This window comes from Ascaphus truei, chromosome 4 (genome assembly GCF_040206685.1).
Source record: "Ascaphus truei isolate aAscTru1 chromosome 4, aAscTru1.hap1, whole genome shotgun sequence".
Classification (NCBI taxonomy): domain Eukaryota; kingdom Metazoa; phylum Chordata; class Amphibia; order Anura; family Ascaphidae; genus Ascaphus; species Ascaphus truei.
This window is the reverse complement of record NC_134486.1, coordinates 18,092,816-18,120,551: the sequence shown is the minus strand read 5'-3', so window position 1 is coordinate 18,120,551 and position 27,736 is coordinate 18,092,816. Positions and strand designations below refer to the sequence as shown.

The 27,736-nt window shown below is 49.9% G+C and overlaps 1 protein-coding gene across 8 annotated transcripts in view; it reads right to left on the bottom strand.

The window, feature by feature from the left end:
- DAAM2 (dishevelled associated activator of morphogenesis 2) overlaps nt 1-27,736 on the bottom strand; it is a 398,259-nt gene that overhangs the window by 45,659 nt on the left and 324,864 nt on the right. For all 8 annotated transcript variants that reach the window (XM_075595377.1, XM_075595378.1, XM_075595376.1 and 5 more), the window contains 6 exons: nt 27,640-27,724; nt 22,641-22,747; nt 21,377-21,465; nt 19,129-19,297; nt 17,566-17,673; nt 16,761-16,821 (listed from right to left, as the gene is read on the bottom strand). In XM_075595377.1, the coding sequence (XP_075451492.1) occupies nt 16,761-16,821; nt 17,566-17,673; nt 19,129-19,297; nt 21,377-21,465; nt 22,641-22,747; nt 27,640-27,724 (619 nt within the window). The remainder of the gene's footprint in view (nt 1-16,760; nt 16,822-17,565; nt 17,674-19,128; nt 19,298-21,376; nt 21,466-22,640; nt 22,748-27,639; nt 27,725-27,736) is intronic.

The following is a 27,736-nucleotide window of genomic DNA, read 5'->3' as shown; positions in this document are numbered from 1 at the left end:
TGGGAAGGGGGGAGGGGAGGCGGTGGGAAGGGGGGGGGGAGGCGGTGGGAAGGGGGGGGGAGGCGGTGGGAAGGGGGAGGGGAGGCGGTGGGAAGGGGGAGGGGAGGCGGTGGGAAGGGGGAGGGGGGGCAGTGGACAGGAAGGGGGGGCAGTGGACAGGAAGGGGGGGCAGTGGACAGGAGGGGGGGGCAGTGGACAGGAGGGGGATGCAGTGGACAGGAGGGGGGGGCAGTGGACAGGAGGGGGGGGCAGTGGACAGGAGGGGGGGGCAGTGGACAGGAGGGGGGGGCAGTGGACAGGAGGGGGGCAGTGGACAGGAGGGGGGGGCAGTGGACAGGAGGGGGGGGCAGTGGACAGGAGGGGGGGGGCAGTGGACAGGAGGGGGGGGGGCAGTGGACAGGAGGGGGGGGGTAGTGGACAGTAGGGGGGGCAGTGGACAGTAGGGGGGGCAGTGGACAGGAGGGGGGGCAGTGGACAGGAGGGGGGGCAGTGGACAGTGGACAGGAGGGGGTGGACAGTGGACAGGAGGGGGGGCAGTGGACAGTGGACAGGAGGGGGTGGACAGTGGACAGGAGGGGGTGGACAGTGGACATGAGGGGGGGCAGTGGACAGGAGGGGGGGGCAGTGGACAGGAGGGGGGGGGCAGTGGACAGGAGAGTGGGGGCAGTGGACAGGAGAGGGGGGGCAGTGGACAGGAGAGGGGGGGCAGTGGACAGGAGAGGGGGGGCAGTGGACAGGAGAGGGGGGGCAGTGGACAGGAGAGGGGGGGCAGTGGACAGGAGGGGGGGGGGGCTGTGGACAGGAGAGGGGGGCAGTGGACAGGAGAGGGGGGGCAGTGGACAGGAGAGGGGGGGCAGTGGACAGGAGGGGTGGGGCTGTGGACAGGAGGGGGGGGGCTGTGGACAGGAGGGGGGGGCTGTGGACAGGAGGGGGGGGCAGTGGACAGGAGGAGGGGGGGCAGTGGACAGGAGGGGGGGCAGTGGACAGGAGGGGGGGCAGTGGACAGGAGGGGGGGCAGTGGACTGGTTGCGGTAGGGAGATGTGTGAGGTGCAGGAGATGTGAGGCGTGCTGTGCGGTTCGCGGGAGCTACACTGTGTGAGCTAGCGGGATAGGGGGAGGGACATTGGTGGCATGGTGTAGCGGGGTAGGGGGCCTTCCGGTCTGGTTGCGGTAGGGAGATGTGTGAGGTGCAGGAGATGTGAGGCGTGCTGTGCGGTTCGCGGGAGCTACACTGTGTGAGCTAGCGGGATAGGGGGAGGGACATTGGTGGCATGGTGTAGCGGGGTAAGGGGCCTCGCGGTCTGGTTGCGGTAGGGAGCTGTGTGAGGTGCAGGAGATGAGGCGTGCTGTGCGGTTCGCGGGAGCTACACTGTGTGAGGTGGCGGGATAGGGGGAGGGACATCGTTGCCATGGTGTGTGAGTGGAGGCCGTGGCCTCGCGGTCCGGTTGCGGGAGGGAGATGTGTGGCGTGGAGGGGAGGGGGGGTTTGAAGAGGCAGTCTGCAGTGTTTGGTGTTGTGTGAATGTGTGTGTGTGCTGTGTTTGTGCGTTGTGTGTAGATTTTGTACCTGATTCGGCAGTCTGTGGTAGCAGACGTGAAGGTTTTGATAGCTGTGAAGCGTGGCCCCAGAGCAGGTTGAGGATTAGAGGATTAGGTGTTGCAAAAGCAAAGCGTTCCCAAAACTCAGTGAGGGGTGGGACAGTGTGGAAGTATTAGGGCAGTGGTTCCCAAACTTTTTCGGTTCAAGGCTCCCCAAGGCAATCAGAATTTTTTCAAGGCTCCCCAAGGCGATCAGGATTTTTACGCGGCGCCCAAAGTAAAAACAAAGGTGTATATACATACATAGGTGTACAAACATACCTAACAGTTGCAGTGCGCAGTTGGTGTCTCTCTCAGACACTCTCACTCTCTCTCACACACTCTAACTCTCTCTGACCTCACTCTCTCTCTCTCTGACCTCACTCTCTCTCTCTCTGACCGCACTCTCTCTCTCTGACCTCACTCTCTCTCTCAGAACTCTCTCTCTCTGACCTCACACTCTCTATCTCTGACCTCACACTCTCTCTCTCTGACCTCACACTCTCTCTCTCTCTGACCTCTGACCTCACATTCTCTCTGACCTCCCTCTCTCTCTCTCTCTCTGACCTCACACTCTCTCTGACCTCACACTCTCTCTGACCTCACACTCTCTCTGACCTCACATTCTCTCTGACCTCCCTCTCTCTCTGACCTCACACTCTCTCTCTCTGACCTCACTCTCTGACCTCACTCTCTCTCTCTCTGACCTCACTCTCTCTCTCGCTGACCTCACTCTCTCTCTCTGACCTCACTCTCTCTCTCTCTCTCTCTCTCTCTGACCTCACTCTCTCTCTCTGACCTCACTCTCTCTCTCTGACCTCACTCTCTCTCTCTCTCTCTCTGACCTCACTCTCTCTCTGACCTCACTCTCTCTCTCTCTGACCTCACTCTCTCTCTCTCTGACCTCACTCTCTCTCTCTCTCTCTCTGACCTCACTCTCTCTCTCTCTCTCTCTGACCTCACTCTCTCTCTGACCTCACTCTCTCTCCCTGACCTCACTCTCTCTCTCTCTGACTTCACTCTCTCTCTCTCTGACCTCACTCTCTCTCTCTCTCTGACCTCACTCTCTCTCTCTCTGACCTCACTCTCTCTCTCTCTCTGACCTCACTCTCTCTCTCTCTCTCTGACCTCACTCTCTCTCTCTCTCTCTGACCTCACTCTCTCTCTGACCCCCCTCTCTCTCTCTCTCTCTCTGACCTCACTCTCTCTCTCAGACACACACAAATAAATACACACATAAATACACACACACACACACACACACACAAATACACACACACACACAAATAAATACACACACACACACACACAAATAAATACACACAGATACACACACACTGATGCAGATACACACACACACACAAATAAATACACACAGATACGGGGGGGTGGGGGAGGGTATGGCTGAACGGCCCGGTCCCTGCACGGGGGAGGTCAGTGGTGCGGGGGCCTGTGCCACGTGGGGGGAGGGCCGGTGTGCTGCGGGGAGGGAGGGGGGGGGGGTGACGCTGCAGTGCTGCTGGGAGACATCTGTCTCCCGGTGCTGCTCCTCCAGCGTGAGCGCCGGGCCTCCCTCTCTCAGCGTAGGCAGCTCAGCGTCGCTGAGCCGGGCTGAACAGATGCACAAAGCCCCTGCATCTGTAATCAACGCGGCTATAGTTCCTCCGGCCTGGGACATAGTAAGCGCTTAGGTGCTGCTGCTCGCTCTTGCTTGCTGCTGCTCGCTCTACCAGGAGCTTTTTGCTGTCCTGGCAGAGGAGACAGCAAGCGCGCTTGGGAGGCGGGTATCACTGTGTGTGTTTGTCACTTGGTAGCTGTGTGTGTGTGTGTGTGTATATTATATAATATTTTAAACATTTAAAAAAAAAAGACATGTGAGAATAAATTATTAACATTGTGCAACTTTGATAAATATATTCACACACACACACACACACACATCACACATATATATATATATATATATATATATATATATACACACACACACACACACTCACCACATACATACATATATATATATATATATATATATATATATATATACACCACACACACACACACACATATATACATATATACACACACACACCACACACATATATACACACACACACACCCTGCAGCCCGTTTCACACACACACACACACACACACACACACACACACACACACACACACACACACACACACACACACACACACACACACACACACACACACACACACACACACACACACACACGCCGGGCACTGAAGTTGCAATGCCGGGCAGGCTGCAGTCCCATTGGATGGGAGCGGTCACGTGACCGCTCCTCTGCTTCCCCTCAGAGGTTTTTTTTTTTTTTTTTTTAAATGAGCTAGCAGCCCTTGTTTCCCGCTGCTGGCGGCCCTGATCGCGGCGCCCCTCTAGCCAAGCCGCGGCGCACCAGGGCGCCGCGGCGCACAGTTTGGGAAACACTGTATTAGGGCATTGGTGTTGGACGCAGGCCAATGAGAGGTGTGCGGGGGCGGGCATTGGACGCAGGCCAATGAGTCAGTGAGGGGTGGGACGCAGGCCAATGAGAGGTGTGCGGGGGCGGGCATTGGACGCAGGCCAATGAGAGTCAGTGAGGGGTGGGACGCAAGCCAATGAGAGGTGTGCGGGGGCGGGCATTGGACGCAGGCCAATGAGAGTCAGTGAGGGGTGGGACGCAGGCCAATGAGAGGTGTGCGGGGGCGGGCATTGGACGCAGGCCAATGAGAGTCAGTGACGGGTGGGACAGTGTGGCATTGGTGTTGGACGTAGGCCAATGAGAGGTGTGCGGGGGCGGGCATGGCCTGAGCCGGAGTGACAGGGCCAAGGTCCAATGCGATTGACCCTTGGGACGCAGACATACAGTGATTTCACAAATATATAGTAGATATGCAAGTCACCTCGCCAAGTACCGCCCGCTCAGCGCCAGCGGGGACTCAGCCTTAGATATACAGGGGTTTAGACAAGGGACGGTTCGCAGGGCCACCAATGGGGAGGGGGGAAGCAGACCCCCCCACCCCTGCTCCACACCCCGTGGCCCCGGTGGAGACGCTAATCCAGAGCCACGGGAAAGCTGCTGGCAGCCCTAAATACAGCAGTGCACCCCGGACATTAGATGCTTTGATCTGCTATTGTGACCAGGCTGGCGTTCAGGTTGGGTAAAGTCATGCAAACGAACAGCAGCTACTGAAACTAAAACTGCCACGATAAACATACTGTAACCGGGTCCTTCCACCTGGCCGCCATTCCTCTGCTCCTGAACGTGTGGCGAGCACATGGACAACGTCTTGGGAATTCATTAGCTGTTACTACTGTATATGCAGTGGGACGATTTACTGAACATGCTATTGTAAATGTATCCTTTAATAAGTAGTATTCCCAACAAGCGGGTCAATTGCACTTACATTTGAGTCGCTAGTGAGCTGATAGTGAGCTGATGGTGAGCTGATGGTGAGCTGTTGGTGAGCTCAAAATGGAGAAGTAACTAGTGATGGGCAAAGGTGTCGACCCGCAAACTTTAACCCGCGCAAAGTAACGTAATATGTTACATGTTGATTGGGAACTTGCTTTTAGTGACTTCCATTAACCATTTCACGGCCAGAGGAGACCTTAGGCAGCCCAAGCAGCACTTTAAAAAATGTTTTATATATGTTTTGTTTTAATATATGCCGCCTTTGATTACCTTTAGTGAAAACGAATGACCTAAGCTGCCGATCGATTCGTTCTCCCGTGATTGATCAGCAAAGATCCTGCTTCAGTTTCAATCCATCCTTCAGTCAGTGTAACTCAGCAGCTACAATGTGTGCTTATATTACTGAAGTAACATTATGTATTGTTACAGTTTGCAGCTCAAACTGCTGGGAACATTGGCAACAAATGATCACAAACAGGAAAGTGTTGCAAAAATCTTGCACTGCTGGGGAAGTGGGCTAAAAACAGCTATAGAAATCACAGGATGTATATATATTCTAAAACTACAGAACTGACTAAAAAAAACACGTGGGAAATGGCATGAATTGCGCCTTCAATATGTGCAAATTTAGACTTCACTTTGAACAGCACAATGACAAATACTAAGCAATATACAATGCATGCTACTTTAACTAGTGACCAGCTAGGAGACAATATCTGAAGTGAGAGTTACAGTATACTGCGATTCCTTGGAGTGATAGGGAGAGGGAGTGGCTCAGTGAGTAAAGACACTGACTGGCACTGAGTGTGAAGCAGGGGAGCCTGGTTCAATTCCCGGTGTCAGCTCCTTGTGACCTTGGGCAAGTCACTTTATCTCCCTGTGCCTCAGGCATCAAAAACATAGATTGTAAGCTCCACGGGGCAGGGACCTGCGCCTGCAAAATGTCTCTGTAAAACGCTACATAAAACTAGCAGCGCTATACAAGAGCATGCTATTATTATCATTCTTTAAAAAAAAAGAAAGAACATGTTTGGGAAAATTCACATTAGTGGCTATTTTTGAGAAACCCTGAAAATCGTATTTCACATATCTCCAGAGATATACTAGAGAAACAGTAGGGGTTTTTTTTCCAATTGCATCAAGACAAAAAACAAAAAAATAGATAATTTATATGAAGAAGACCTATTTTTGCCCTAAAACCCAACTTTTGGATAACTTCTATATACTCAAATAACTTCTGTAATAACAACTCGCTCCCAGAATGATGAGTGATATTGTTTTAATAATCTTTTGCTATCGCTGTGGTTTGCTAATGATACCACGGTCATAACACTGACGTTCTGCCAGAGCATTGGTTTCCAACGCTTTACCACAAGGCTGCAAGATAAACATCCCCACAATGGGAATACGTCTCCCAGTACATGGGGATGGGATGGTCTGTGCTCTGGGTTTGGCAAAACTGAGAATGCTTACACGCATATGGCTTTTAAAGCAGCAGTCCATGCTGCCATTTTTATTTCCCCCCCCCTTTAATATGTGCATAAATATAATCCACACAATGATAAGTAATTAGCAAAGTTGCCGATCGATCTGTTCTCCTGTGATCGATCGACAAAGATTCGGTCGGGGGTTCACTAAATGGCTGTCAGTGCAGCAGAAAAGGACTAAAGATGCAAAGTTCTGTGGGGAAGATCATGTGACTGAGCAGTCACTAGATACAATTGGTGCACTGCTAGAAAGAGGGCAGGGCTCAAAAAGAGTTGTGCCTGAGCCTGTTTCAGAAGAGGCAGGGGATGTGACTTTGTAAATGGTTGCTATAGAAACAAAAATGCTTGTTACATATTAATAAATTAAAAATGTAATTTCAGAGCTGTTTTAAAAAAACAAAATGCTACCAGTATTTTTTCATCGTACAGAACTGATTTATTTTAAAAACACACTTAGGATATTGCTTTGTCTGCAGCTTTAAAGTACTGTCCTGAGAGGGTTCTGGCATTGATGCCTGGTATGAGCCTGTACATTTATCATGGTCTGAAGGGCCTGTTTGGTCTCCCCAGCGTAGTTCATATTGGTGCATTGTGGGAACAAGGCAGAGACCTCCACAGTCCGGGCACTCAGTGAGTTGATCAAACGTAACAAATCTTTAATCATACATCAAAAAAATCGCAAACACAAAATAGAAATTTACCAGCACATTATAAACGCTCAAAAAAAAAAACCCTCATGACAGCAGGGTATAGCTGATCCAGACCAGATAAATATGTGGCTATATAAGAGGGAGCCACCTACAAACATATGAATCAATTTATCTGAACGTGTATATCTTTTTTTATTTTGCTGTATGACTAGAGTATGATACAGCCATTTATTTTGACTTCTATAGTGCGGATCTATTAGCCCCGTCAGTATTGATGTTAAGGGGGGGAATCGGCAGCTTGCGCTGCAGCTTAAAGCGCTAGCCGTGCTGCCACAGTACACTTGAACAAGGAATTTATGAGGTCTCCATTCCATTTAGGATGAACTGTTAGTCCAGTTAAAAGTCATTACAACCTCTATCCAATCTGCTCATCTCCAGGACGATAAAGCTACCAGGAGATTAAACTACAAACCAGGAACAAAACAAAACACTATTGGGTCATACAACGACATTTCCCAGATAACTGATGTTTTAATGTGCCCTTATTTGAATAGATTTTGATGCAAGTGACCACCCTGAGTCTCGGGCTCGTTATCTTGCAGCTTATCCAGGGTTCTGCCAGTACCCCGGAGGATTCTGGGCCACAGCTTAGCACGTGGAAGATATTCTCCGAAGTCTAATAAATACCGACGGGGTGAGAACTGGAAGAGGCCCCGGGGCTGGGGCTGGACCTATTTTATTTGAACAAATGAAAAATTCTTTTAATTGAAGTATTTGGAAAAGAAACCCCGCTTGGATTACAAGTGCTCATACATTAATATACGGCTTTGCATTTTTAACAAAAGTGACCCACTGAGAGCTCATTTGCATGTCGCTACCCAGAATCCCTTGCTGCGGTGGAAGCACTGCATGCTAAGAGATACTGGGGAAAGGCAGGTTGCAGACCTGTTTGAGACGTGCATGTGCTCACAAGTGGTAATTGCATTTGCTGTACACTTTTAAAGAGGCAATACAAGCAATGTTCTTGTGTGTTTTTTAAATAACTCAGTTCTGTAGAATTAGATCAGGGGTACGCAATCTATCCCCGCTGTGCCCCCCCTGCCAGCTTCCCTCCCCGCTGCGACCCCCTGCCAGCTTCCCTCCCCGCTGTGCCCCCCCTGCCAGCTTCCCTCCCCGCTGCACCCCCCTGCCAGCTTCCCTCCCTGCTCGCGCCCCCTGCCAGCTTCCCTCCCCGCTGCGCCCCCCCTGCCAGCTTCCCTCCCCGCTGCGACCCCCTGCCAGCTTCCCTCCCCGCTGCGCCCCTCTGCCAGCTTCCCTCCCTGCTGCGCCCCCTGCCAGCTTCCCTCCCCGCTGCGTCCCTCTGCCAGCTTCCCTCCCCGCTGCGCCCCCCTGCCAGCTTCCCTCCCCGCTGCGCCCCCCCTGCCAGCTTCCCTCCCCGCTGCGCCCCCTGCCAGCTTCCCTCCCTGCTGCGCCCCCTGCCAGCTTCCCTCCCCGCTGCGCCCCCCCTGCCAGCTTCCCTCCCCGCTGCGCCCCTCTGCCAGCTTCCCTCCCTGCTGCGACCCCCTGCCAGCTTCCCTCCCCGCTGCGCCCCTCTGCCAGCTTCCCTCCCCGCTGCGCCCCCCTGCCAGCTTCCCTCCCTGCTGCGCCCCCCTGCCAGCTTCCCTCCCCGCTGCGCCCCCCTGCCAGCTTCCCTCCCCGCTGCGCCCCCCCTGCCAGCTTCCCTCCCCGCTGCGCCCCCCTGCCAGCTTCCCTCCCCGCTGCGCCCCCCTGCCAGCTTCCCTCCCCGCTGCGCCCCCCCTGCCAGCTTCCCTCCCCGCTGCGCCCCCCCTGCCAGCTTCCCTCCCCGCTGCGCCCCTCTGCCAGCTTCCCTCCCCGCTGCGCCCCCCCTGCCAGCTTCCCTCCCCGCTGCGCCCCTCTGCCAGCTTCCCTCCCCGCTGCGCCCCTCTGCCAGCTTCCCTCCCCGCTGTGCCCCCCCTGCCAGCTTCCCTCCCCGCTGCGCCCCCCTGCCAGCTTCCCTCCCCGCTGCGCCCCTCTGCCAGCTTCCCTCCCCGCTGCGCCCCTCTGCCAGCTTCCCTCCCCGCTGCGCCCCTCTGCCAGCTTCCCTCCCCGCTGCGCCCCTCTGCCAGCTTCCCTCCCCGCTGCGCCCCTCTGCCAGCTTCCCTCCCCGCTGCGCCCCCCCTGCCAGCTTCTCTCCCCGCTGCGCCCCCCTGCCAGCTTCCCTCCCCGCTGCGCCCCTCTGCCAGTTTCCCTCCCCGCTGTGCCCCCCCTGCCAGCTTCCCTCCCCGCTGCGCCCCTCTGCCAGCTTCCCTCCCCGCTGTGCCCCCCCTGCCAGTTTCCCTCCCCGCTGTGCCCCCCCTGCCAGCTTCCCTCCCCGCTGCGCCCCCCCTGCCAGCTTCCCTCCCCGCTGCGCCCCTCTGCCAGCTTCCCTCCCCGCTGCGCCCCTCTGCCAGCTTCCCTCCCCGCTGCGCCCCCCCTGCCAGCTTCTCTCCCCGCTGCGCCCCCCTGCCAGCTTCCCTCCCCGCTGCGCCCCTCTGCCAGTTTCCCTCCCCGCTGCGCCCCCCCTGCCAGCTTCCCTCCCCGCTGCGCCCCTCTGCCAGCTTCCCTCCCCGCTGTGCCCCCCCTGCCAGTTTCCCTCCCCGCTGTGCCCCCCCTGCCAGCTTCCCTCCCCGCTGCGCCCCCTGCCAGCTTCCCTCCCCGCTGCGCCCTCTGCCAGCTTCCCTCCCCGCTGCGCCCCCTGCCAGCTTCCCTCCCCGCTGTGCCCCCCTGCCAGCTTCCCTCCCCGCTGCGCCCTCTGCCAGCTTCCCTCCCCGCTGCCCCCCCTGCCAGCTTCTCTCCCCGCTGCGCCCCCCTGCCAGCTTCCCTCCCCGCTGCGCCCCTCTGCCAGTTTCCCTCCCCGCTGTGCCCCCCCTGCCAGCTTCTCTCCCCGCTGCGCCCCCTGCCAGCTTCCCTCCCCGCTGCGCCCCTCTGCCAGCTTCCCTCCCCGCTGCACCCCCTGCCAGCTTCCCTCCCCGCTGCGCCCCCTGCCAGCTTCCCTCCCCGCTGTGCCCCCCCTGCCAGCTTCCCTCCCCGCTGCGCCCTCTGCCAGCTTCCCTCCCCGCTGCGCCCCCTGCCAGCTTCCCTCCCCGCTGCGCCCCCCCTGCCAGCTTCCCTCCCCGCTGCGCCCCCCCTGCCAGCTTCCCTCCCCGCTGCGCCCCTCTGCCAGTTTCCCTCCCCGCTGCGCCCCCTGCCAGCTTCCCTCCCCGCTGCGCCCCCCCTGCCAGCTTCCCTCCCCGCTGCGCCCCCCCTGCCAGCTTCCCTCCCCGCTGCGACCCCCTGCCAGCTTCCCTCCCCGCTGCGCCCCCTGCCAGCTTCCCTCCCCGCTGCGCCCCTCTGCCAGCTTCCCTCCCCGCTGTGCCCCCCCTGCCAGCTTCCCTCCCCGCTGCGCCCCCCCTGCCAGCTTCCCTCCCCGCTGCGCCCCTCTGCCAGCTTCCCTCCCCGCTGCGCCCCTCTGCCAGTTTCCCTCCCCGCTGCGCCCCCTGCCAGCTTCCCTCCCCGCTGCGCCCCTCTGCCAGCTTCCCTCCCCGCTGTGCCCCCCCTGCCAGCTTCTCTCCCCGCTGCGCCCCCTGCCAGCTTCCCTCCCCGCTGCGCCCCCTGCCAGCTTCCCTCCCCGCTGCGCCCCTGTGCTAGCTTCCTCCCCCGCTGCGCCCCCTGCCAGCTTCCCTCCCCGCTGCGCCCCTGTGCCAGCTTCCTCCCCCGCTGCGCCCCTGTGCCAGCTTCCTCCCCCGCTGCGCCCCCTGCCAGCTTCCCTCCCCGCTGCGCCCCTGTGCCAGCTTCCTCCCCCGCTGCGCCCCCTGCCAGCTTCCCTCCCCGCTGCGCCCCCTGCCAGCTTCCCTCCCCGCTGCGCCCCCTGCCAGCTTCCCTCCCCGCTGCGCCCCTGTGCCAGCTTCCTCCCCCGCTGCGCCCCCTGCCAGCTTCCCTCCCCGCTGCGCCCCCTGCCAGCTTCTCTCCCCGCTGCGCCCCCTGCCAGCTTCCCTCCCCGCTGCGCCCCCTGCCAGCTTCCCTCCCCGCTGCGCCCCTCTGCCAGCTTCCCTCCCCGCTGCGCCCCCTGCCAGCTTCCCTCCCCGCTGCGCCCCCCTGCCAGCTTCCCTCCCCGCTGCGCCCCCCTGCCAGCTTCCCTCCCCGCTGCGCCCCCCTGCCAGCTTCTCTCCCCGCTGCGCCCCCCTGCCAGTTTCCCTCCCTACTCGCGCCCCTCTGCCAGCTTCCCTCCCTGATGTGCCCCCCCTGCCAGCTTCCCTCCCCGCTGTGCCCCCCTGCTAGCTTCCCTCCCCGCTGCGCCCCTCTGCCAGCTTCCCTCCCCGCTGCGCCCCCCTGCCAGCTTCTCTCCCCGCTGCGCCCCCTGCCAGCTTCCCTCCCCGCTGCGCCCCTGTGCTAGCTTCCTCCCCCGCTGCGCCCCCTGCCAGCTTCCCTCCCCGCTGCGCCCCTGTGCCAGCTTCCTCCCCCGCTGCGCCCCTGTGCCAGCTTCCTCCCCCGCTGCGCCCCCTGCCAGCTTCCCTCCCCGCTGCGCCCCCTCCCAGCTTCCTCCCCCGCTGCGCCCCCTGCCAGCTTCCCTCCCTGCTCGCGCCCCCCTGCCAGCTTCCCTCCCCGCTGCGCCCCCCCTGCCAGCTTCCCTCCCTGCTCGCGCCCCCCTGCCAGCTTCCCTCCCCGCTGCGCCCCCTGCCAGCTTTCCTCCCCACTGCGCCCCCCTGCCAGCTTCCCTCCCTGCTCGCGCCCTCCTGCCAGCTTCCCTCCCTGCTCGCGCTGCCCCTCTCTTACCTTGTCTCTGGCTCTCGGCGGCACATTACACCGCGGGGTCACGTGACGTCACTTTGCCATGGCAATGTGGGGTCACGTGACCCCGCAGCATCATTTGACGCTTCGCCGAAGACAAGGTAAGAGAAGTTGCAGAGGCCTCACGCGATCCCCCCGCATTAACTTAAATACTTTGGGGGAAGAGTGCGGGGCCTCTGCAACCGCCGCGCCCCCCCCTGAAAAATCTTGCTCCCCCAGTTTGCGCACCCCTGTATTAGATAATACTGCATTTAAAAAAACATTATTGAAGTCTTAGTGCCATTTTTAATGAGTTTTAATATACTGAGCATCCTTTGATTTTTATGGCGGGGTTTAGCCCATTTCCCCAGCAGTGCAAGAGCTTTTCAACACTTTTCTGTTTGTGATAATCTGTTGCCAAAGTTCCCAGCAGTTTGACCTGCAAACTAACAATAGATAATCTTGCCTTAGTAATATAAAGATACATTGTAGCTGCTGAGTTACACTGACTGAAGGATTGATTGAGACTGAAAGGTAGCCATTTAGTGAACCCTGGGAAGCAGGATCTTTGCTGATCGATCGCGGGAGAACGAATTAATCGGCAGCTTAGGTAATTCGTTTTCAATAAAAGGTAATCAAAGGCGGTATATATTAAAACAAAAAAATGAAGTGCCGCTGGAACCGCCTCTGTAACATACTGTACAAACACTATGCAGAAAGACCTAATGGTCCGCCACGTTAGTCATGTATATTGTCTCCAACAGTAGTAGCACTAGAACCATCTGGACCAGGGGTAACCAAGTCCAGTCCTCAAGGGCTACCAACAGGTCTGGTTTTCAGGATATCCCTGCTTCAGCACAGGTGGCTCAATCAAAGATAAATACAGTATTTCAGTCACAAAGACATGGCGCTGGAATTTGGGAGGTAACACACGGAGGCAGGAGGATGTCAGCCTGGTTCTCAAACACATTAAAGAACCAAGATTCCAATGAGTGAGAACGCTGGGGATGTCTCGCTAGGCAGCAGACTGCAGAACACAGGTCTTCAATGTCCCATTGCAGAAAGGAATTATTAGGAGAACGAGGAAAGCAGGACCTGGAGGTCATTATGTACTGAAGCGGGAGAGTGGTAAACTCAGGAAACATATATAAATAGAGTTACTAATGCAGCCTCCCTTTGGGGACTATTAGTTAGTATAAGGAATTAATAGCCTTAAGGGGGGTTAACTGTGTGGGATTACCCAGGTTACTCTCCTTCCCATCATATGATGCTGGATGACTATGCAGAAGGAGATAATCACTCCTTTGTATGTCCTGTGACCACTGATGTCACTATAGGGAGATAGAAGGGAATATATGGCTCCTCCCGATTGGTCTAGAAACAGGTTCCACAGAGTTCAGACTGAAGCCTCACCGTGAGTCCTGTAAATAGGTTTGTGTATATAGTTATGTGTATTAAAGATGTCCTGTCACCATTTGTTGTTTTTAGTTAAGGAACGTGCCCTATATAGTTAGACCCTATAGTAATGGCCCACGATTGTTCTCTGGCCAGATGTGGAGAAAGCATGTGCTCAGCAGGGAGTAGAAGCTCCATAGCATAATCTTATTGGCCCCACTGAAAGGTCCAAGTAAACTCCCGATTCAACAAATATGAACTAAGAATGCCAAGCACTGAAATGGGATAGCAATCCCAGAGAAAAGTGTGTCCTCCAACAAAGGCCCACCTGAGATAGGGCATTATAGATGCTACACAGGAGACTGCCAATCTAACCAATAATAATGGAAACAAGCATAAGTACCTACCCAGCACAGGAGAGATACCAGGCGAAGAAGCACAGAGTAACTATGTTGTTGGACACCGGATAATTTCTGAAGTGAAGTCTGCCTGTTTTTTGGCAAGCATTGTGAACGGCTGTGAATAAAGATCTTGTATGCACTCTAAAAGTTCCTGGCGTCCATACTTATTCAATGTGCATATCCACGCCCAGCCTGTTCTGGGAAGGTCTTCCATGCATCCACTAATCTTATAGTGACTTGTGTATTTGTACTTGGGTAACCCTCCTTGCCTGGCAGAGTTTATATCAGGTCGAATGAATATATATATATTCATTCGACCTGATATAAACTCTGCCAGGCAAGGAGGGTTACCCAAGTACAAATACACAAGTCACTATAAGATTAGTGGATGCATGGAAGACCTTCCCAGAACAGAAGTTGGGGCTAATACTGTAATATACTGGAGAAGATACAAGTCTAGAAATCCTGGGTGAGTCCAGTGGTCCTTACCTGACAACGACTTCTACAGTGTGTTACCAACATGCCAAGAATCGAAGAGGTTAATGACCACTGGATATTTAAATTCAATCGATTGTGCCAAGAACCAAGGACAAGATCCTTATCCCTTGGCTGCCCTGGGTTTTTTTCACCAGGCATGCATGCAAAAGCAAAATATTGTGATTTTCAGTTATATCACATGTAACCTCAGGGTACGTAAAAGCTCAGATAACATAACTTGAGGTCAGTTGTATGTTTCCATTACATCAAGAACGTTCTCTCTGTTACGCCACGAAGAGAGCATTTATTTTATTTCTGCTTCAAATTTATTATTTCTAAAAACATCGAGCTCTGAATTGGAACCGTGCACTCAGCATCTGGGGGAGAAGGCAAATCCCTAATATGGAAAGAGATGTTCCGAGGGACAACACTGACTACGCAAAGCCACAGAAAAGTGGCCAAAAACAGGATAAACTTACAAGTAGTTATCATCACCACAACTGATATGTATTCAAATATAAAGGAATAAATAGAAAGATACACACCAACAAACGTGTAATTTAAAATACTGCAGCGATTTTGCTCCTTTAATGATAAATTCTATATTTTTCTTATATCGTGCCACAGCGTACGCACTCGATACAGTATATGTGTCAATGAGCAGCGGATCTTTGCACTGAAAAGCTTACAGTCGCTGTTGTATTTGACAAGAAACTGGAGCTGGGATATGAATCAACTTAACTTAAACACCGCTCCACGATGACCTAACTGATTCATGGAGCCATAGATTGAATTCTTAATGTGGAACCTGCGCTCCAATGCTGGGTCCGTTGTAGGTACAGACTTGTGTTTAATCCAAAATAAATCCACAACACCATAGGGGGTAACAATTATAGAGTAACGTCACTGATCCTGTGGTATGGTTTCCTTAATGGAGACCTATATTCCCTGAAGGGACTGGGCAAAGGAACAACTGCCTGCACAGAACCTCATGGGGATGGGCCCTGGAACCTTCATATACCACAAAGTATTGTATCTATTAGAATAAAGTCTGTTACTCACATCTCTGGAGTCTCCCCATCCAGTTTGTGTTTGACGCGTGCTGCAACTTGTAGTAAATCCAAATAGACACCCAAGAGGTAAAGACGCACAGCAAGAAGAGAGTGGGTCAGAAACTGCTAAAAAATTACCTTTATTGGTTCATTAAGAAGGAATAGAGGTACAAAAAAACCCTCCTACATGTTTCGTGCACCAAACACTTTATGAAACATGTAGGAGGGTTTTTTGTACCTCCATTCCTTCTTAATGGACCAATAAAGGTTATTTTTTAGCCGTTTCTGACCCACTCTCTTCTTGCTGTGCGCCTTTACCTCTTGGATGTCTATTTTGATTCATGGAGCCAATCAGGAAAGCAGATTTAAATGGTTTTCCTCCACTTCTTCAATGTACTTTACTAGTGGACACATGTTGAAAAATACATCTTGTTTTAAAAAATAGGTCTTCGAAATAGGACGGATTAGGAGCCATGTTTACTAAGAGGCTCTATGCCATAAGATACTTTCGGCCCATTCAGTTGAATAGGCTTCAAGGTATCTCCGGGCGCCTGGAGGTGTCTCATGGCCTGGAGGTGTCTTATGGCCTGAAGGTGTCTCATGGCCTGAAGGTGTCTCATGGCCTGGAGGTGTCTCATGGCCTGGAGGTGTCTCATGGCCTGGAGGTGTCTCATGGCCTGAAGGTGTCTCATGGCCTGGAGGTGTCTCATGGCCTGGAGGTGTCTCATGGCCTGAAGGTGTCTCATGGCCTGGAGGTGTCTCATGGCCTAGCACTGCGTAGGAAACAAAATATGGGCCAAGTGAGTTACCCAAGAAGATGCAAAGTGTACGTGGCTATATCAGGAATTTAAACCACAAAATTGTGCAATGAAACCTACAAAGGCCTGTTCTCTCCCTCAGACAAAACGGCAGCCATTTTGAAAGTGGTCAAAAGCCCACACATTCACAAGTAGAAACCACAGAAGTCTTGCTGAAAAAAACCAATAAGAATCGCTGTACAAAGCATGAAAACTCCCCACATACAATATCAACAAAAAAATGGATTTTAAACTCATTTAATAGCCTGCACATTTCAACATTTGCTAATGAATTTAAACATCACATATTTAACTGTGTGGGCCCCTGAACAACTAAATGTGTAAAACCCCCACTGATCCAGCACCTCTGGCCGCCTGTGTTACATTTCATGTTAGCACCGCATGTTCATTGCGGACGTGTAACGTTAGCTGTGTGCGTCCCACTAGCGAGCGCTCTTACTGCTCCGGCACCTCTGGCCGCCTGTGTCACATTACATGTTAGCACCGCATGTTCATTGCGGACGTGTAACGTTAGCGTGTGCGTCCCACTAACGAGCGCTCTTACTGCTCCGGCACCTCTGGCCGCCTGTGTCACATTACATGTTAGCACCGCATGTTCATTGTGGACGTGTAACGTTAGCTGTGTGCGTCCCACTAACGAGTGCTCTTACTGCGCCGGCAGCTATGGCGCCCAAACCCGATGTACTCACAGACTCCACGGCTTTCAGGCCGGTTCTAATGTTGCTCACTTCCTTTTCCAGTTCCACCAAGCTGAGAAACATAAAGAGAAGAGGGAATGAGAGGAAAGGGGGAAATTAACCCGTCGCCGCCTGATGGGGGCCTATAGCCCATTGCTTTGCCTGGAAACATAGACGTGGATGGCAGATATTAACCCCGTGGTGACCTCTCCGATACGTGGCTCTCTTTCATATTTAGGATGTAGCCTTATGTCTATCCTAAGCATGTTTCAATTCCCTCACTGTATTAGCCCCTACCACCTGTGCTGGGAGGCCTTTCCAAGTATCCACCACCCTTTCCATGAAGCACTGCCATCTGTGGTCTTTGCCATGTGGAAGTGATATGAGGGGGGAGCTGCCAAGGAGTTTAACAATGCTATTGAGCCATTAACCACCAGCGCTGAAGGGGTCTGCAATGTATTGCATTGTTGGCTCTCAAGGGGTTAAATCTTTCGGATGGTAGGATAGGGTGAAGCTTGCCCCTCTCCTTTGGGGCTGCGAGATAATATCACCGGTTCCCCATACATTTGGCTGCTGGAAGATTGAGTTTCCCGATGGGTATGATCTCTTCTTAAATGACATACACGCACCCTACCAATGCTTTCTATTCCCCTCTCTTCCCCCTTCTGAATTTTGCTTTCAATCACTTTTAAGGAGAATTAAGAAACGGAAAGGTTAGCACCCCTTAGTGAGCCTGGGTCACATACACATGGTATACATACAGTAGTCAGTACTATTACATGACTTGCAGCGCTTCGTATTGTGCCACTTGACTTACTTGACTTTAGCCGCGTCCGAGAGATGCTGCAGCTCCGTCTGAATGTTTATTATATCAGGGTAGGTCTTCTCAAATATCATAATTAAGTAATGCAGCAGCGTGATGTTCCTAGGACAGAAAGACACATCACTGACGGTCCTTCGTCTGTAATAATCCCCTTATTTTGCCTGCTATGGTCTCTCCAACAACAAGGTCAACATTACATGTTAAGCTTATTTTCAGCACCTTATTAGAATAAGACAAATACTCTGTAAAAGTAAATCGCAGTAAAATAATAATCCTCACAAACCTGACCTGCTGGTGGCCCCTGGGGACTGGAGTTGGCCCGGCTCTAGTACAATTGTAAATTCATTAGAGCAGATCCCTCCTTACCTATTTTACCGGTATATGTTGATGCAACATTTGCTGTTATTACACTGTTATTTCATTTCTTCTCACTGATTGTACTGCGCTGCGGTATATGTTGCTGTAATATTTGCTGTTATTACACTGTTATTTTATTTTCCCCACCGATTGTACTGCGCTGTGGTATATGTTGCTGTAATATTTGCTGTTATTACACTGTTATTTCATTTTCCCCACTGATTGCACTACCTGCGGTATATGTTGATGCTATATTTGCTGTCATTACACTGTTATTTCCTTTTTTACCACTGATTGTACTGCGCTGCGGTATATGTTGCTATATTTGCTGTTATTACACTGTTATTTCATTTCCCCACTGATTGTACTGCGCTGCGGTATATGTTGCTATATTTGCTGTTATTACACTGTTATTTCATTTTCCCCACTGATTGTACTGCGCTGCGGTATATGTTGCTGTAATATTTGCTGTTATTACACTGTTATTTCATTTTCCCCACTGATTGTACTGCGCTGCGGTATATGTTGCTATATTTGCTGTTATTACACTGTTATTTCATTTTCCCCACTGATTGTACTGCGCTGCGGTATATGTTTGCTACTTTTGAAAGAAATAACAATGCTAATAACACCGCTCCCAAAGTCACCCCCACGAGAGACGCTGCAGCGGAGAGTAATTGTTGACATTTTTTCTATCACCCTCGCTCACTTTCCCGTGGAGAGTTTAAGTCTCATTAACCCCCGCGGCAAACTTCATTCTAATATACAGTAAAAAAAAAAAAAATTGTTTCTTGTACGTGGACTTTTTAAACAGCCACGTGCAGACGTCGGGCTCCCATAACCAGGGAATTACAGCTATTATTAGGATAATCTGGCACATTTATTGTTGGTGTTTGATATAATTTATATCATAATTGTTCATGGCATGAATTTAGTTCCGACACAGGACACACACACACAGTCACACAGTCACACAGTCACACACACACACACACACACACACACACACACACACACACACACACACACACACACACACACACACACACACACAGTCACACACACACACACACACACACACACACACACACACACACACACACACACACACACACACACACACACACACACACACACACACACACACACACACACACACACACACACACACACACACACCCTCCCCCCGTTTAATCTTACCTATCGATGCTGGATTTAGTATCTATTATTTTGTTTAAACTGGCAACTTTGAATCCAAACGCGTTCCCCCTTTGGCCTTTGTTCATGTAGTTCCCGAACGCCAGCACCACCTCCAGGAGCTGCTTCAGGCGCTTGCTGCGGGTCAGCTCCTTGCAGGCCAGAAGCAAAGCTTAAAGACAAAGAGCACCAGGTGACCCGACGCGGAGCCCGACCCGACGCGGAGCCCGTTCCCGGGATTCCCATTCGTATCCTAATGCCGTGACGGGCAACTCCAGTCCTCAGGGACCACCAAACAGGTCAGGTTTTCAGGCTATCCCTGCTTCAGCGTAGGTGGCTTAATCAGTGGGCCAGTCTAAGCGTCAGCACATGTGGCTCAAACAGGGGGTCAGTCTTTGGCCGAGCCACTGATTAAGCCACGTGCGCTGAAGCAGTGATATCCTGAAAACCTGACCTGTTGGGTGACTTGAGAATTGGAGTTGAGCACCACTGATCTAACCAACGGATCTGCTACCGGTACCTTATGCAGAGAACTTCACTGCCCCCAAACCAACACACACTGTCACTGCCCCCAAACCAGCACACACCATCACTGCCCCCAAACCAGCACACACCGTCACTGCCCCCAAACCAGCACACACCGTCACTGCCCCCAAACCAGCACACACCGTCACTGCCCCCAAACCAGCACACTTACCCCCTCCATAATACAATGACTACTGGGTTATTAGCCAAACATGCCTAACAGCCCAGCAATCCATTGCACGATACTGTATGTATACGGCACTGTAAATAACTTATGGCCCTTTTATAGTCCAGGACTAATGTCCAAGTATTAACCCTTTATGGGTTAGCGATCTAAATTGGGGTTGCTGTTAAAAAATGGCATGAGATGAACATGGGATAACATAGAGACAAATGAACAAGGCAGAGCTGAAGTGTTGAGAATAAAATACATGTACACAAAACATGTTAAAAAAATGTTGAAACATAAATTATAATGAATCTTTTGATAGCAACCCCAATTGAGATCGCTAACCCATTAAGGGTTAATACTTGGACATTAATCCTGGACTATAAAAGGGCCATTAGGGCTTTGCATAACCCAAAACCTGATGAAGTCATTTTACGTTAGTGTGATGGAACGCGTAGGGTGTCTGTGCGCCTGAGACTTGTTTGCAGGGAGCTGGTATTATTCCTAAGCCAGCAACAGTAGAGCGGTGGAACTGTTGAACCAGCGATGCCTATTCCTGGGGGGACTCTGACGCGACGCACATCGACGCGGAAGTCTGTCACCGGCAGGTCCATGAGGATCTTTTTCCAGCACACATAGTGGCTGCTGCATCTATCTACAGCCCCTGCTACAATATTCTTTTGCGCAATCTCTTGCGACCATTGTGAGTTGCATTTTTTATTCTCTCACCAATAAACCTTGTTTTACAGTATCACGCTATGGCGCTTTCTATTTTTGTTATATATATATATATATATATATATACACATACACACACATATACTGTATACACACACACACATACACATGTGTGCCTACACTGTCACAGTGCCGAGAGAGACAGAGAAAGAGATATACACACACACACACACACACATTATATGTATACTGTATATATGTGTGTGTGTGTGTGTGTGTGTGTGTGTGTGTGTGTGTGTGTGTGTGTGTGTGTGTGTGTGTGTGTGTGTGTGTGTGTGTGTGTGTGTGTGTGTGTGTATCTCTTTCTCTGTCTCTCTCGGCACTGTGACAGTGTTGATCATGGCACTATCACACACAAACTCCTACTGACTTGAATTGGGGTTTCTAAGTGATTGTGTCCCGATTGTTCCTTGTGTACAGTAGTTTAATGGATAACCCAGTTGTGTGGTTGTTGGACTTTGGGAGAAGTCTAGTCCTTACTACAGTTTTCCTGAAACAGGTTGGAGAATCCACACGTGGTAGGACGTCCAACCAAGTAAAGGAGCAGCCGGGGAGCTAGGTCTCATGATTTAATCACCAGGTGCTATCTTCCCAAATTACTTCACATGTGAAGCACAAGCTACTTTCTTACTCAAGTCACAAAACAAGTAGAGGTCAATAAACATGCACAGGAAATGGCAGATTTCATTAATGAAAAGTTTCTCAGTCAAATCATAACGTGCAACCTATCCGCTATTTCATAAAATATAAAGGATAAAAGTAAGGCTCCATCCACTCCACACCCTCCGATTCTCCCATTCTTTCTAGTATTTCTCTTACCTTCCACCTTGGGTTTGGTTTCAGCAAGTCGCTCAGGCAGCTTCTTCTTGAAGAATAAAGCTTGCAGCCGCTGCTGGTAGTGGTCAATTCTGGAGAAAATTACATTACATTGACACAATGACGGTAGCAGAAGAGGATGTCAAGTAAGCATATCTTTGGTACGTCGAATAAAAAGGTTGTAATGGCGCATGTTAGAAAGTCGTTCTTTTTCTGGATCCTGGGAATTTTTACATATCATTTTGCATAACTTAAAGTTGTATCCATCATTGCTTGCCAAATATTATTTCATATAGACAACATATTCCACACTACATAGGTATAATTCTTTCCATGCAATGGCTAAATAAACTATGCCCTGATGTCCTATTCTCTATTACCAATCGTCACACAAATATTTATATAATTTGCATAGCTCCCATTGCAAGTTTAAGAAAACAAACTAAACATTTTTCTTAGAGGTTCCATGTCAGCAAAATGCAAATGAAACTCATTAAAACTTGTGTTACAATTTTATGCAAATAATACAGAACCTTTAAACCTTTTACCAGCAATAGAAAATAGCTTGGCTGTTACACTAGGGATACACAACACTTTGATAGAGGATAAAACTCAGAGCTACATTCATTTTCCCCTTTTGGTCAGCAGAATACACAACTTTTCGGGTGGAGTCACCACCCTTCGTCGGGTACACCGGACAAAGGGTGAAAAGAAATGCTTTATCCTCTATCAAAGTGTTGTTAAACCCTATTTCTTTTACTGTATTTACAGAGGGATGCCTTCAGTTCGCTCTACACTGCCAGCAAGAGGAATGAAAAAAGCAACTACAGCTCAACCCCCTTATAACGCTGTGCTTGGGGTCCAAAGAATCACATCGCGTTATAAGCGGATCGCATTAGAAATAATGTACAATAAAGTATTTAAGATACCAATAATCATGTTGTAAAGTATTCATAAATATCAAAATTGGGAGCCACGCTTGCATCGCGCTATAAGCGGATTCGCGTTGTAACGGATCGCGCTATAACGGGTTGAGCTGTACGATTAAAACACAGAATTCCTGTAAGTGAGCAAGGAGATTATCAATAGTCGTGTAAACCTTTTACCTGATGGTGTATTTCATTGTACAATGAGGCTGACTCTCTCTACGGACTTCCAAAGAAAGTAGTCCTTGAGAACCAACGCCATTGCTGTTTTTTCTGGATCAACCCTACGGCCCATCAGCCTCTCTAGAACCAAATGAGACCTCTTATTCCAGAAACCGTACCTGCTCATCTCATAGAGGAAGCGGTCAGCCCGTGCCATCCGGTCAATCTCATGCTTGTGCTCCTCCAGAAGGTCAATATCGCTCTTTTCAGGAACGAACTTCAGGAGCTAAAGGAATATACGAAGCAGAATAAGAGATCGGGTAAAAGAGGATGAGAAAGTAAAAATGTAAAACAGACATTCAGAAAGAAAAAAGGCGTCTTTAGACAGCATTTTATTGTCCAACCCCTGAAATTAAAGATACGGTATTACCAATCAATGCTAAGTAGCACTTTGCTTTATCTACTTAAAAACAAGAACCAAAAAAATGATTTGGTTCTACCAGTAATTACAGATGTTGAAGAAATATTTTTTTACGCCCTCTCCCCCCTCAAATACCCCTATAAAGACTATTCTGTAAATTATGGGTGTTCAACTCCAGTCCTCAAGCCCACACCCCACTGCCCCATCAGGTCTTCAGGATATCCCTGCTTCAGCACTGGTGGCTCAATCAGTCTTTGCTTCAGCTCAGGTGGCTCAATCAGTCCCTGCATCAGCACAGCCAGCTCAATCAGAGGCTCAGACTTCGACTGAGCCTCTGATTGAGCCACCTGTGCTGAAGCTGGGATATCCTGAGAACCTGACCTGTTGGGGGAGGGCGCGAGGACTGGAGTTGAGCCCCCTGATGTAGATAACAATTCGGCTATAGGTCGTTGTGGGAGGAGGGGGAAAGCGCATTTATTATCCACATCCCAAACTGGGGAAGTGTGCGCATATTGGACACACGGAAACCTTTCAGCGCTGGTAACGCCATACAGTCCCACGCGTGGCCGAATCCTCCAGCACTGACGGGTTATTTGAAGGTTGACATGTTCCCCCCAATACTAACTTTATCCTTGTATAGCGCTTCCCAAAAATACAGCCCTGTATTCAACACAAAGTGCCTCCTTAGGGAGCAAGTGACCTTATTACGGGTAACATTGGGGAGTCTCCCTGATAAACAAGAAGAGCTGGTTATTACGCGCACAATGATTTGACTTATTTAAGGAGCTCAGACAGTCGGTATCACAACTCGGCTTTAACCATTTCGCTGCCAGAGGGCGGCGTCAGTTCCCTGTGCTAGCCAAGGTTTAGCCGGGAAACGGCACAGTACGGACCAGCACTAGGACGCCACACTCTGCAGTGTGCGGCACAGTATCCTTCTCTGGCATGGACGCGGTTAAACACTTTCTCTTTTTCTCTAAAGAGAAGCATTAAGGGATTGATCGTTTAGAAATACTCACTCCTCATTTACTAAATACCACTAGCTGTTCATAACAACACAGAGATACAGTGTGCCAGGCCGGGCCTAAAGGGTATAGAGTAATTTCATCTCTTTTACATGAAAAACTTTCAATACTGTCATTACATTCTTATATTCTCTGCTTTCTTTGTCTCCCCTTTGACCTTTATAATGCTCCCCCAAATTATTTTGTCTGGCAGCTTATTAGATAATGGGGTATTTATGTAAAATCCAGACTGAGTCAAGCACAGGCTTTGTCCTATTCATAGCAGATGCTAGAGGTGGTGGATTAAAGAATGACCTCTACTATACCCAATGTCAATTTCCCTAATTATAAGCAGTGCCTTTCATACACAAACTCAAGGCTTCCTCAGCCCTTTTGCTTCTCCAACTTTTTCACATCAAGAGCTTATTACTAATACTTCTGCACCAAGTTGTGCAGCTGGTATCTTGGTATCTCATTGGAGGAAGAGACCTCTTTATTTTATTTATCAGTATGGGCAAACTAGGCCTTATGTTGTATGCTACATTATATCTTTGCCTCTGAGACACATTATACTGCCATGGAACATGTTGGCGCCTTAAATAAATAAATGTTAATAATTCAGATTTCCTCTCTCTTTACCATTGTTTACATAACATTAATATAAGGGCGTGCTGGTTACCACTGCCGTGTTATTCTTTTAATGAGACCAGCAGAAGACTGGGCACTGTACATCTATGTGCAAATGACTGTAACACTTGGGGATTTCTAAAACAAATATACTAGATGAATTGCTGCTCTTATAATAAGCTCTCAAATAGGTTCAAGAAAAACAATGCAGCACATCCTGTGGATAACACATTACATCCCTCTATGCTACCAGCCACTGTGCGTTTCTGAGTATGGAGAGGCAGAGAGGTGTGTGTGATTGGGGAAGAATCTGATGGTGCCATGTTGGGTTCTACAATTTACTCTTTATAATGTGAAAATAGCAAACAAGCCAACCCTGCCAATTTCCCACAGGAGACCCAGGAGGTAATGGTCCATCTGGTGGCTCTTGGCCAGCCAGTACATAGACTTGGACCCTCCACCAATCTACTCTTCTTGCAGTCAGTTCTAATCCATGCCTACTGCTGGCCAACCCCTTCCTGAGTTATCAGGAAGAAAGAATGATTTAAAATGTAAACTAACAAATATAAGTCAGTGGAATATGAAGAAATCTCTTATTTTCTCTGGAAATCTCCTTGTCTGCAGCTTGAATATGTTGGTCAATAAAATACCCTATAGGATTTTAGAATTGCTGCTCGTAGGATAGTTAGACTACTCAGGAATCTATCTGCTTGCAGGTCCTCAAACCTCCTTCGTTGATACTATAGTCAAATGTCATGCAGCAATTAAGCTGCAGACGAGGATTCTGGGTATTGGCAAAATAGAGCTGTATGTATTCCCATGATGAAGCTGCAGAGGGCGCTCTTATGCCTACAATAGCTTTACAGAGACAATCTGGAGAACAGGGATATCCAGTAGAATGCAAGTGATGAAGAGTGTGAGAGATTCATAATGGTCAGTCTAGTGAAGACAACTGATGATCAGCCTCAGAGAATGAAAAACCTCACCATATTGTGAGTGCACATGTTGGTATATACGAGTTATGGGTATAAGGCTGAATAAAGAAAATACAATTAGCATAAAGTGGAAGGAACATTTCAACATTTGGTTTATTTGATATGAATACAGCTTCATTTGTTTAGTCTTATTGGATGGGTTATACTAGTTTCCATTTTTTGTTGTAATTAAATATTTTAGCACTTTACAAACACAAGAAAAAATCAACAAAATGTGAGTGTGCTCATTTCTTCTTATCATCATCATCATCATCATCATCATCATCATCATCATCATCATCATCATCATCATCATCATCATCATCATCAGCATCATCATATTGTATGCTAAATTAATTGGGGATATTTACTAAAGGCTCTCGGCTGCATCACTGGGGAAAAGCCTTGTACCTCATTTATTTAGGAAATTGTGCTTTTGATTGGATCCCCTTTCTTGGATAAATATGGTGTGTTTTTCTGCACTGGTTTTCCCCAGTTTTGCAGCCAGCCGGCTTTAGTAAATAGGCCCCAATATCCTTCAAGGTCTTTGCGTTAAGCTGCTGAGAACATCACTGTAAGCAGGGGGCAAAATCATCCCCACACACCACATGCAGTACCTATCACCTGAGATCAGACTCCAAAAGACTATTCATGGTCCCAAGACTCAACAAAGTATCCGGACGTTCCTCCTTCTCCTTCCGTGCACCCCAAAACTGGAACAACCTACCAGAGACTCTCATATCCACCACCAGCTTAAGTTCTTTCAAATCTAAGGCTGTCTCACACTTTAATCTGGTCTGTAACTGTTTCATACGCTCACAATATATATTTTCTTTAACTGTGCATGCAATGTCTTGTATATAATGTATACCCTGTTCATTTATGTAACTGTATTTGTAACCATGTATTATTTTGTTTTACTCTGTGCCCAGGACATACTTGAAAACGAGAGGTAACTCTCAATGTATTACTTCCTGGTAAAATATTTTTATAAATAAATAAAAAATAAATAAATCCTGCCGTTCAATGCCTTTCCAGGACTGCCATACTGTATGCTTAGAGTTTATGGTTTATTCGGCCTGTGAGAAGGTTAAAATATGTCTCATCCACTTCAAGAAACATTGCATCCACCCACGCCTCTCATTCACACAATGAACCGCTTTCTTGACATTTTAAGTGGGATGCATAGCTACATGCATACTGTACATAAGAAGAGATGCATATTACAGCAAAAGGGTATTTTATTGTTACCAGAGTTGCTAACATGCATCATACAAAATACAACGTTGCTTAACTATGGGTTTCTTTAGTTTCATCTATCAGTTAAGAGAAGAGTAAGGGTCGGGGTAAGACAGGTAGGTATAATTGGGGATGTTATGGCTGCTTGCCATAGGTCAGGCAGCTGGAGTACAGGGGAGAGGAATTATATGGGCTTTCTGGAAGCAGCCGGAAGATGAGGGTACTGTACGTCTCTGGAGACTGAGAAGGAATGGGCGAAGTCTGATGATTCAAACCATGTAAATCTACATATGATGTAAAGGAGACAGTTTGTGGGGTGATTGGGACGAGCAGAAGCAGCTTGGAAATGGTTGAACCACTAGTGGCAGCTCAGGGAGACAGTATTCCCCACCTTTAAAGACTATGGTGATTATTAAAGGTACAATAACTATGCAACTCTTAGCTGCAAACTGTGTTGAAACTGATATACTGTATGCTCACTGTGCTCTTTCTCTATAAGAAATAACTACAAATGCTTTCCCGTGTCTTCAGGTTGCCCCTCTCTTCCAGAAAAACAAATGGAAAGCACAACCTCCTGAAGTGCTAACATCATTTGCCACGATAAGCAGCCTTTGCCAGCGACATAATGTAGATCACAGGCACCACCTTGCAACGTGGCTTCCAATAAAGACAATTCAAAGGTGGAAGAAGCCGTGGTATACACAGGTGGAAGAAGATGTGGTATACACAGGTGGAAGAAGATGTGGTATACACAGGTGGAAGAAGATGTGGTATACACAGGTGGAAGAAGCCGTGGTATACACAGGTGGAAGAAGATGTGGTATACACAGGTGGAAGAAGATGTGGTATACACAGGTGGAAGAAGATGTGGTATACACAGGTGGAAGCTTCTGCAGCTACACTCACACTGTACCTGCTCAAGCATGTCTTTAGCAAGGTCTTCTTGCTCATCCATTTCCATGATGGCCTTCTTGATTTCTTCATTGGACAACTTCAGTCTATTAAAGAGA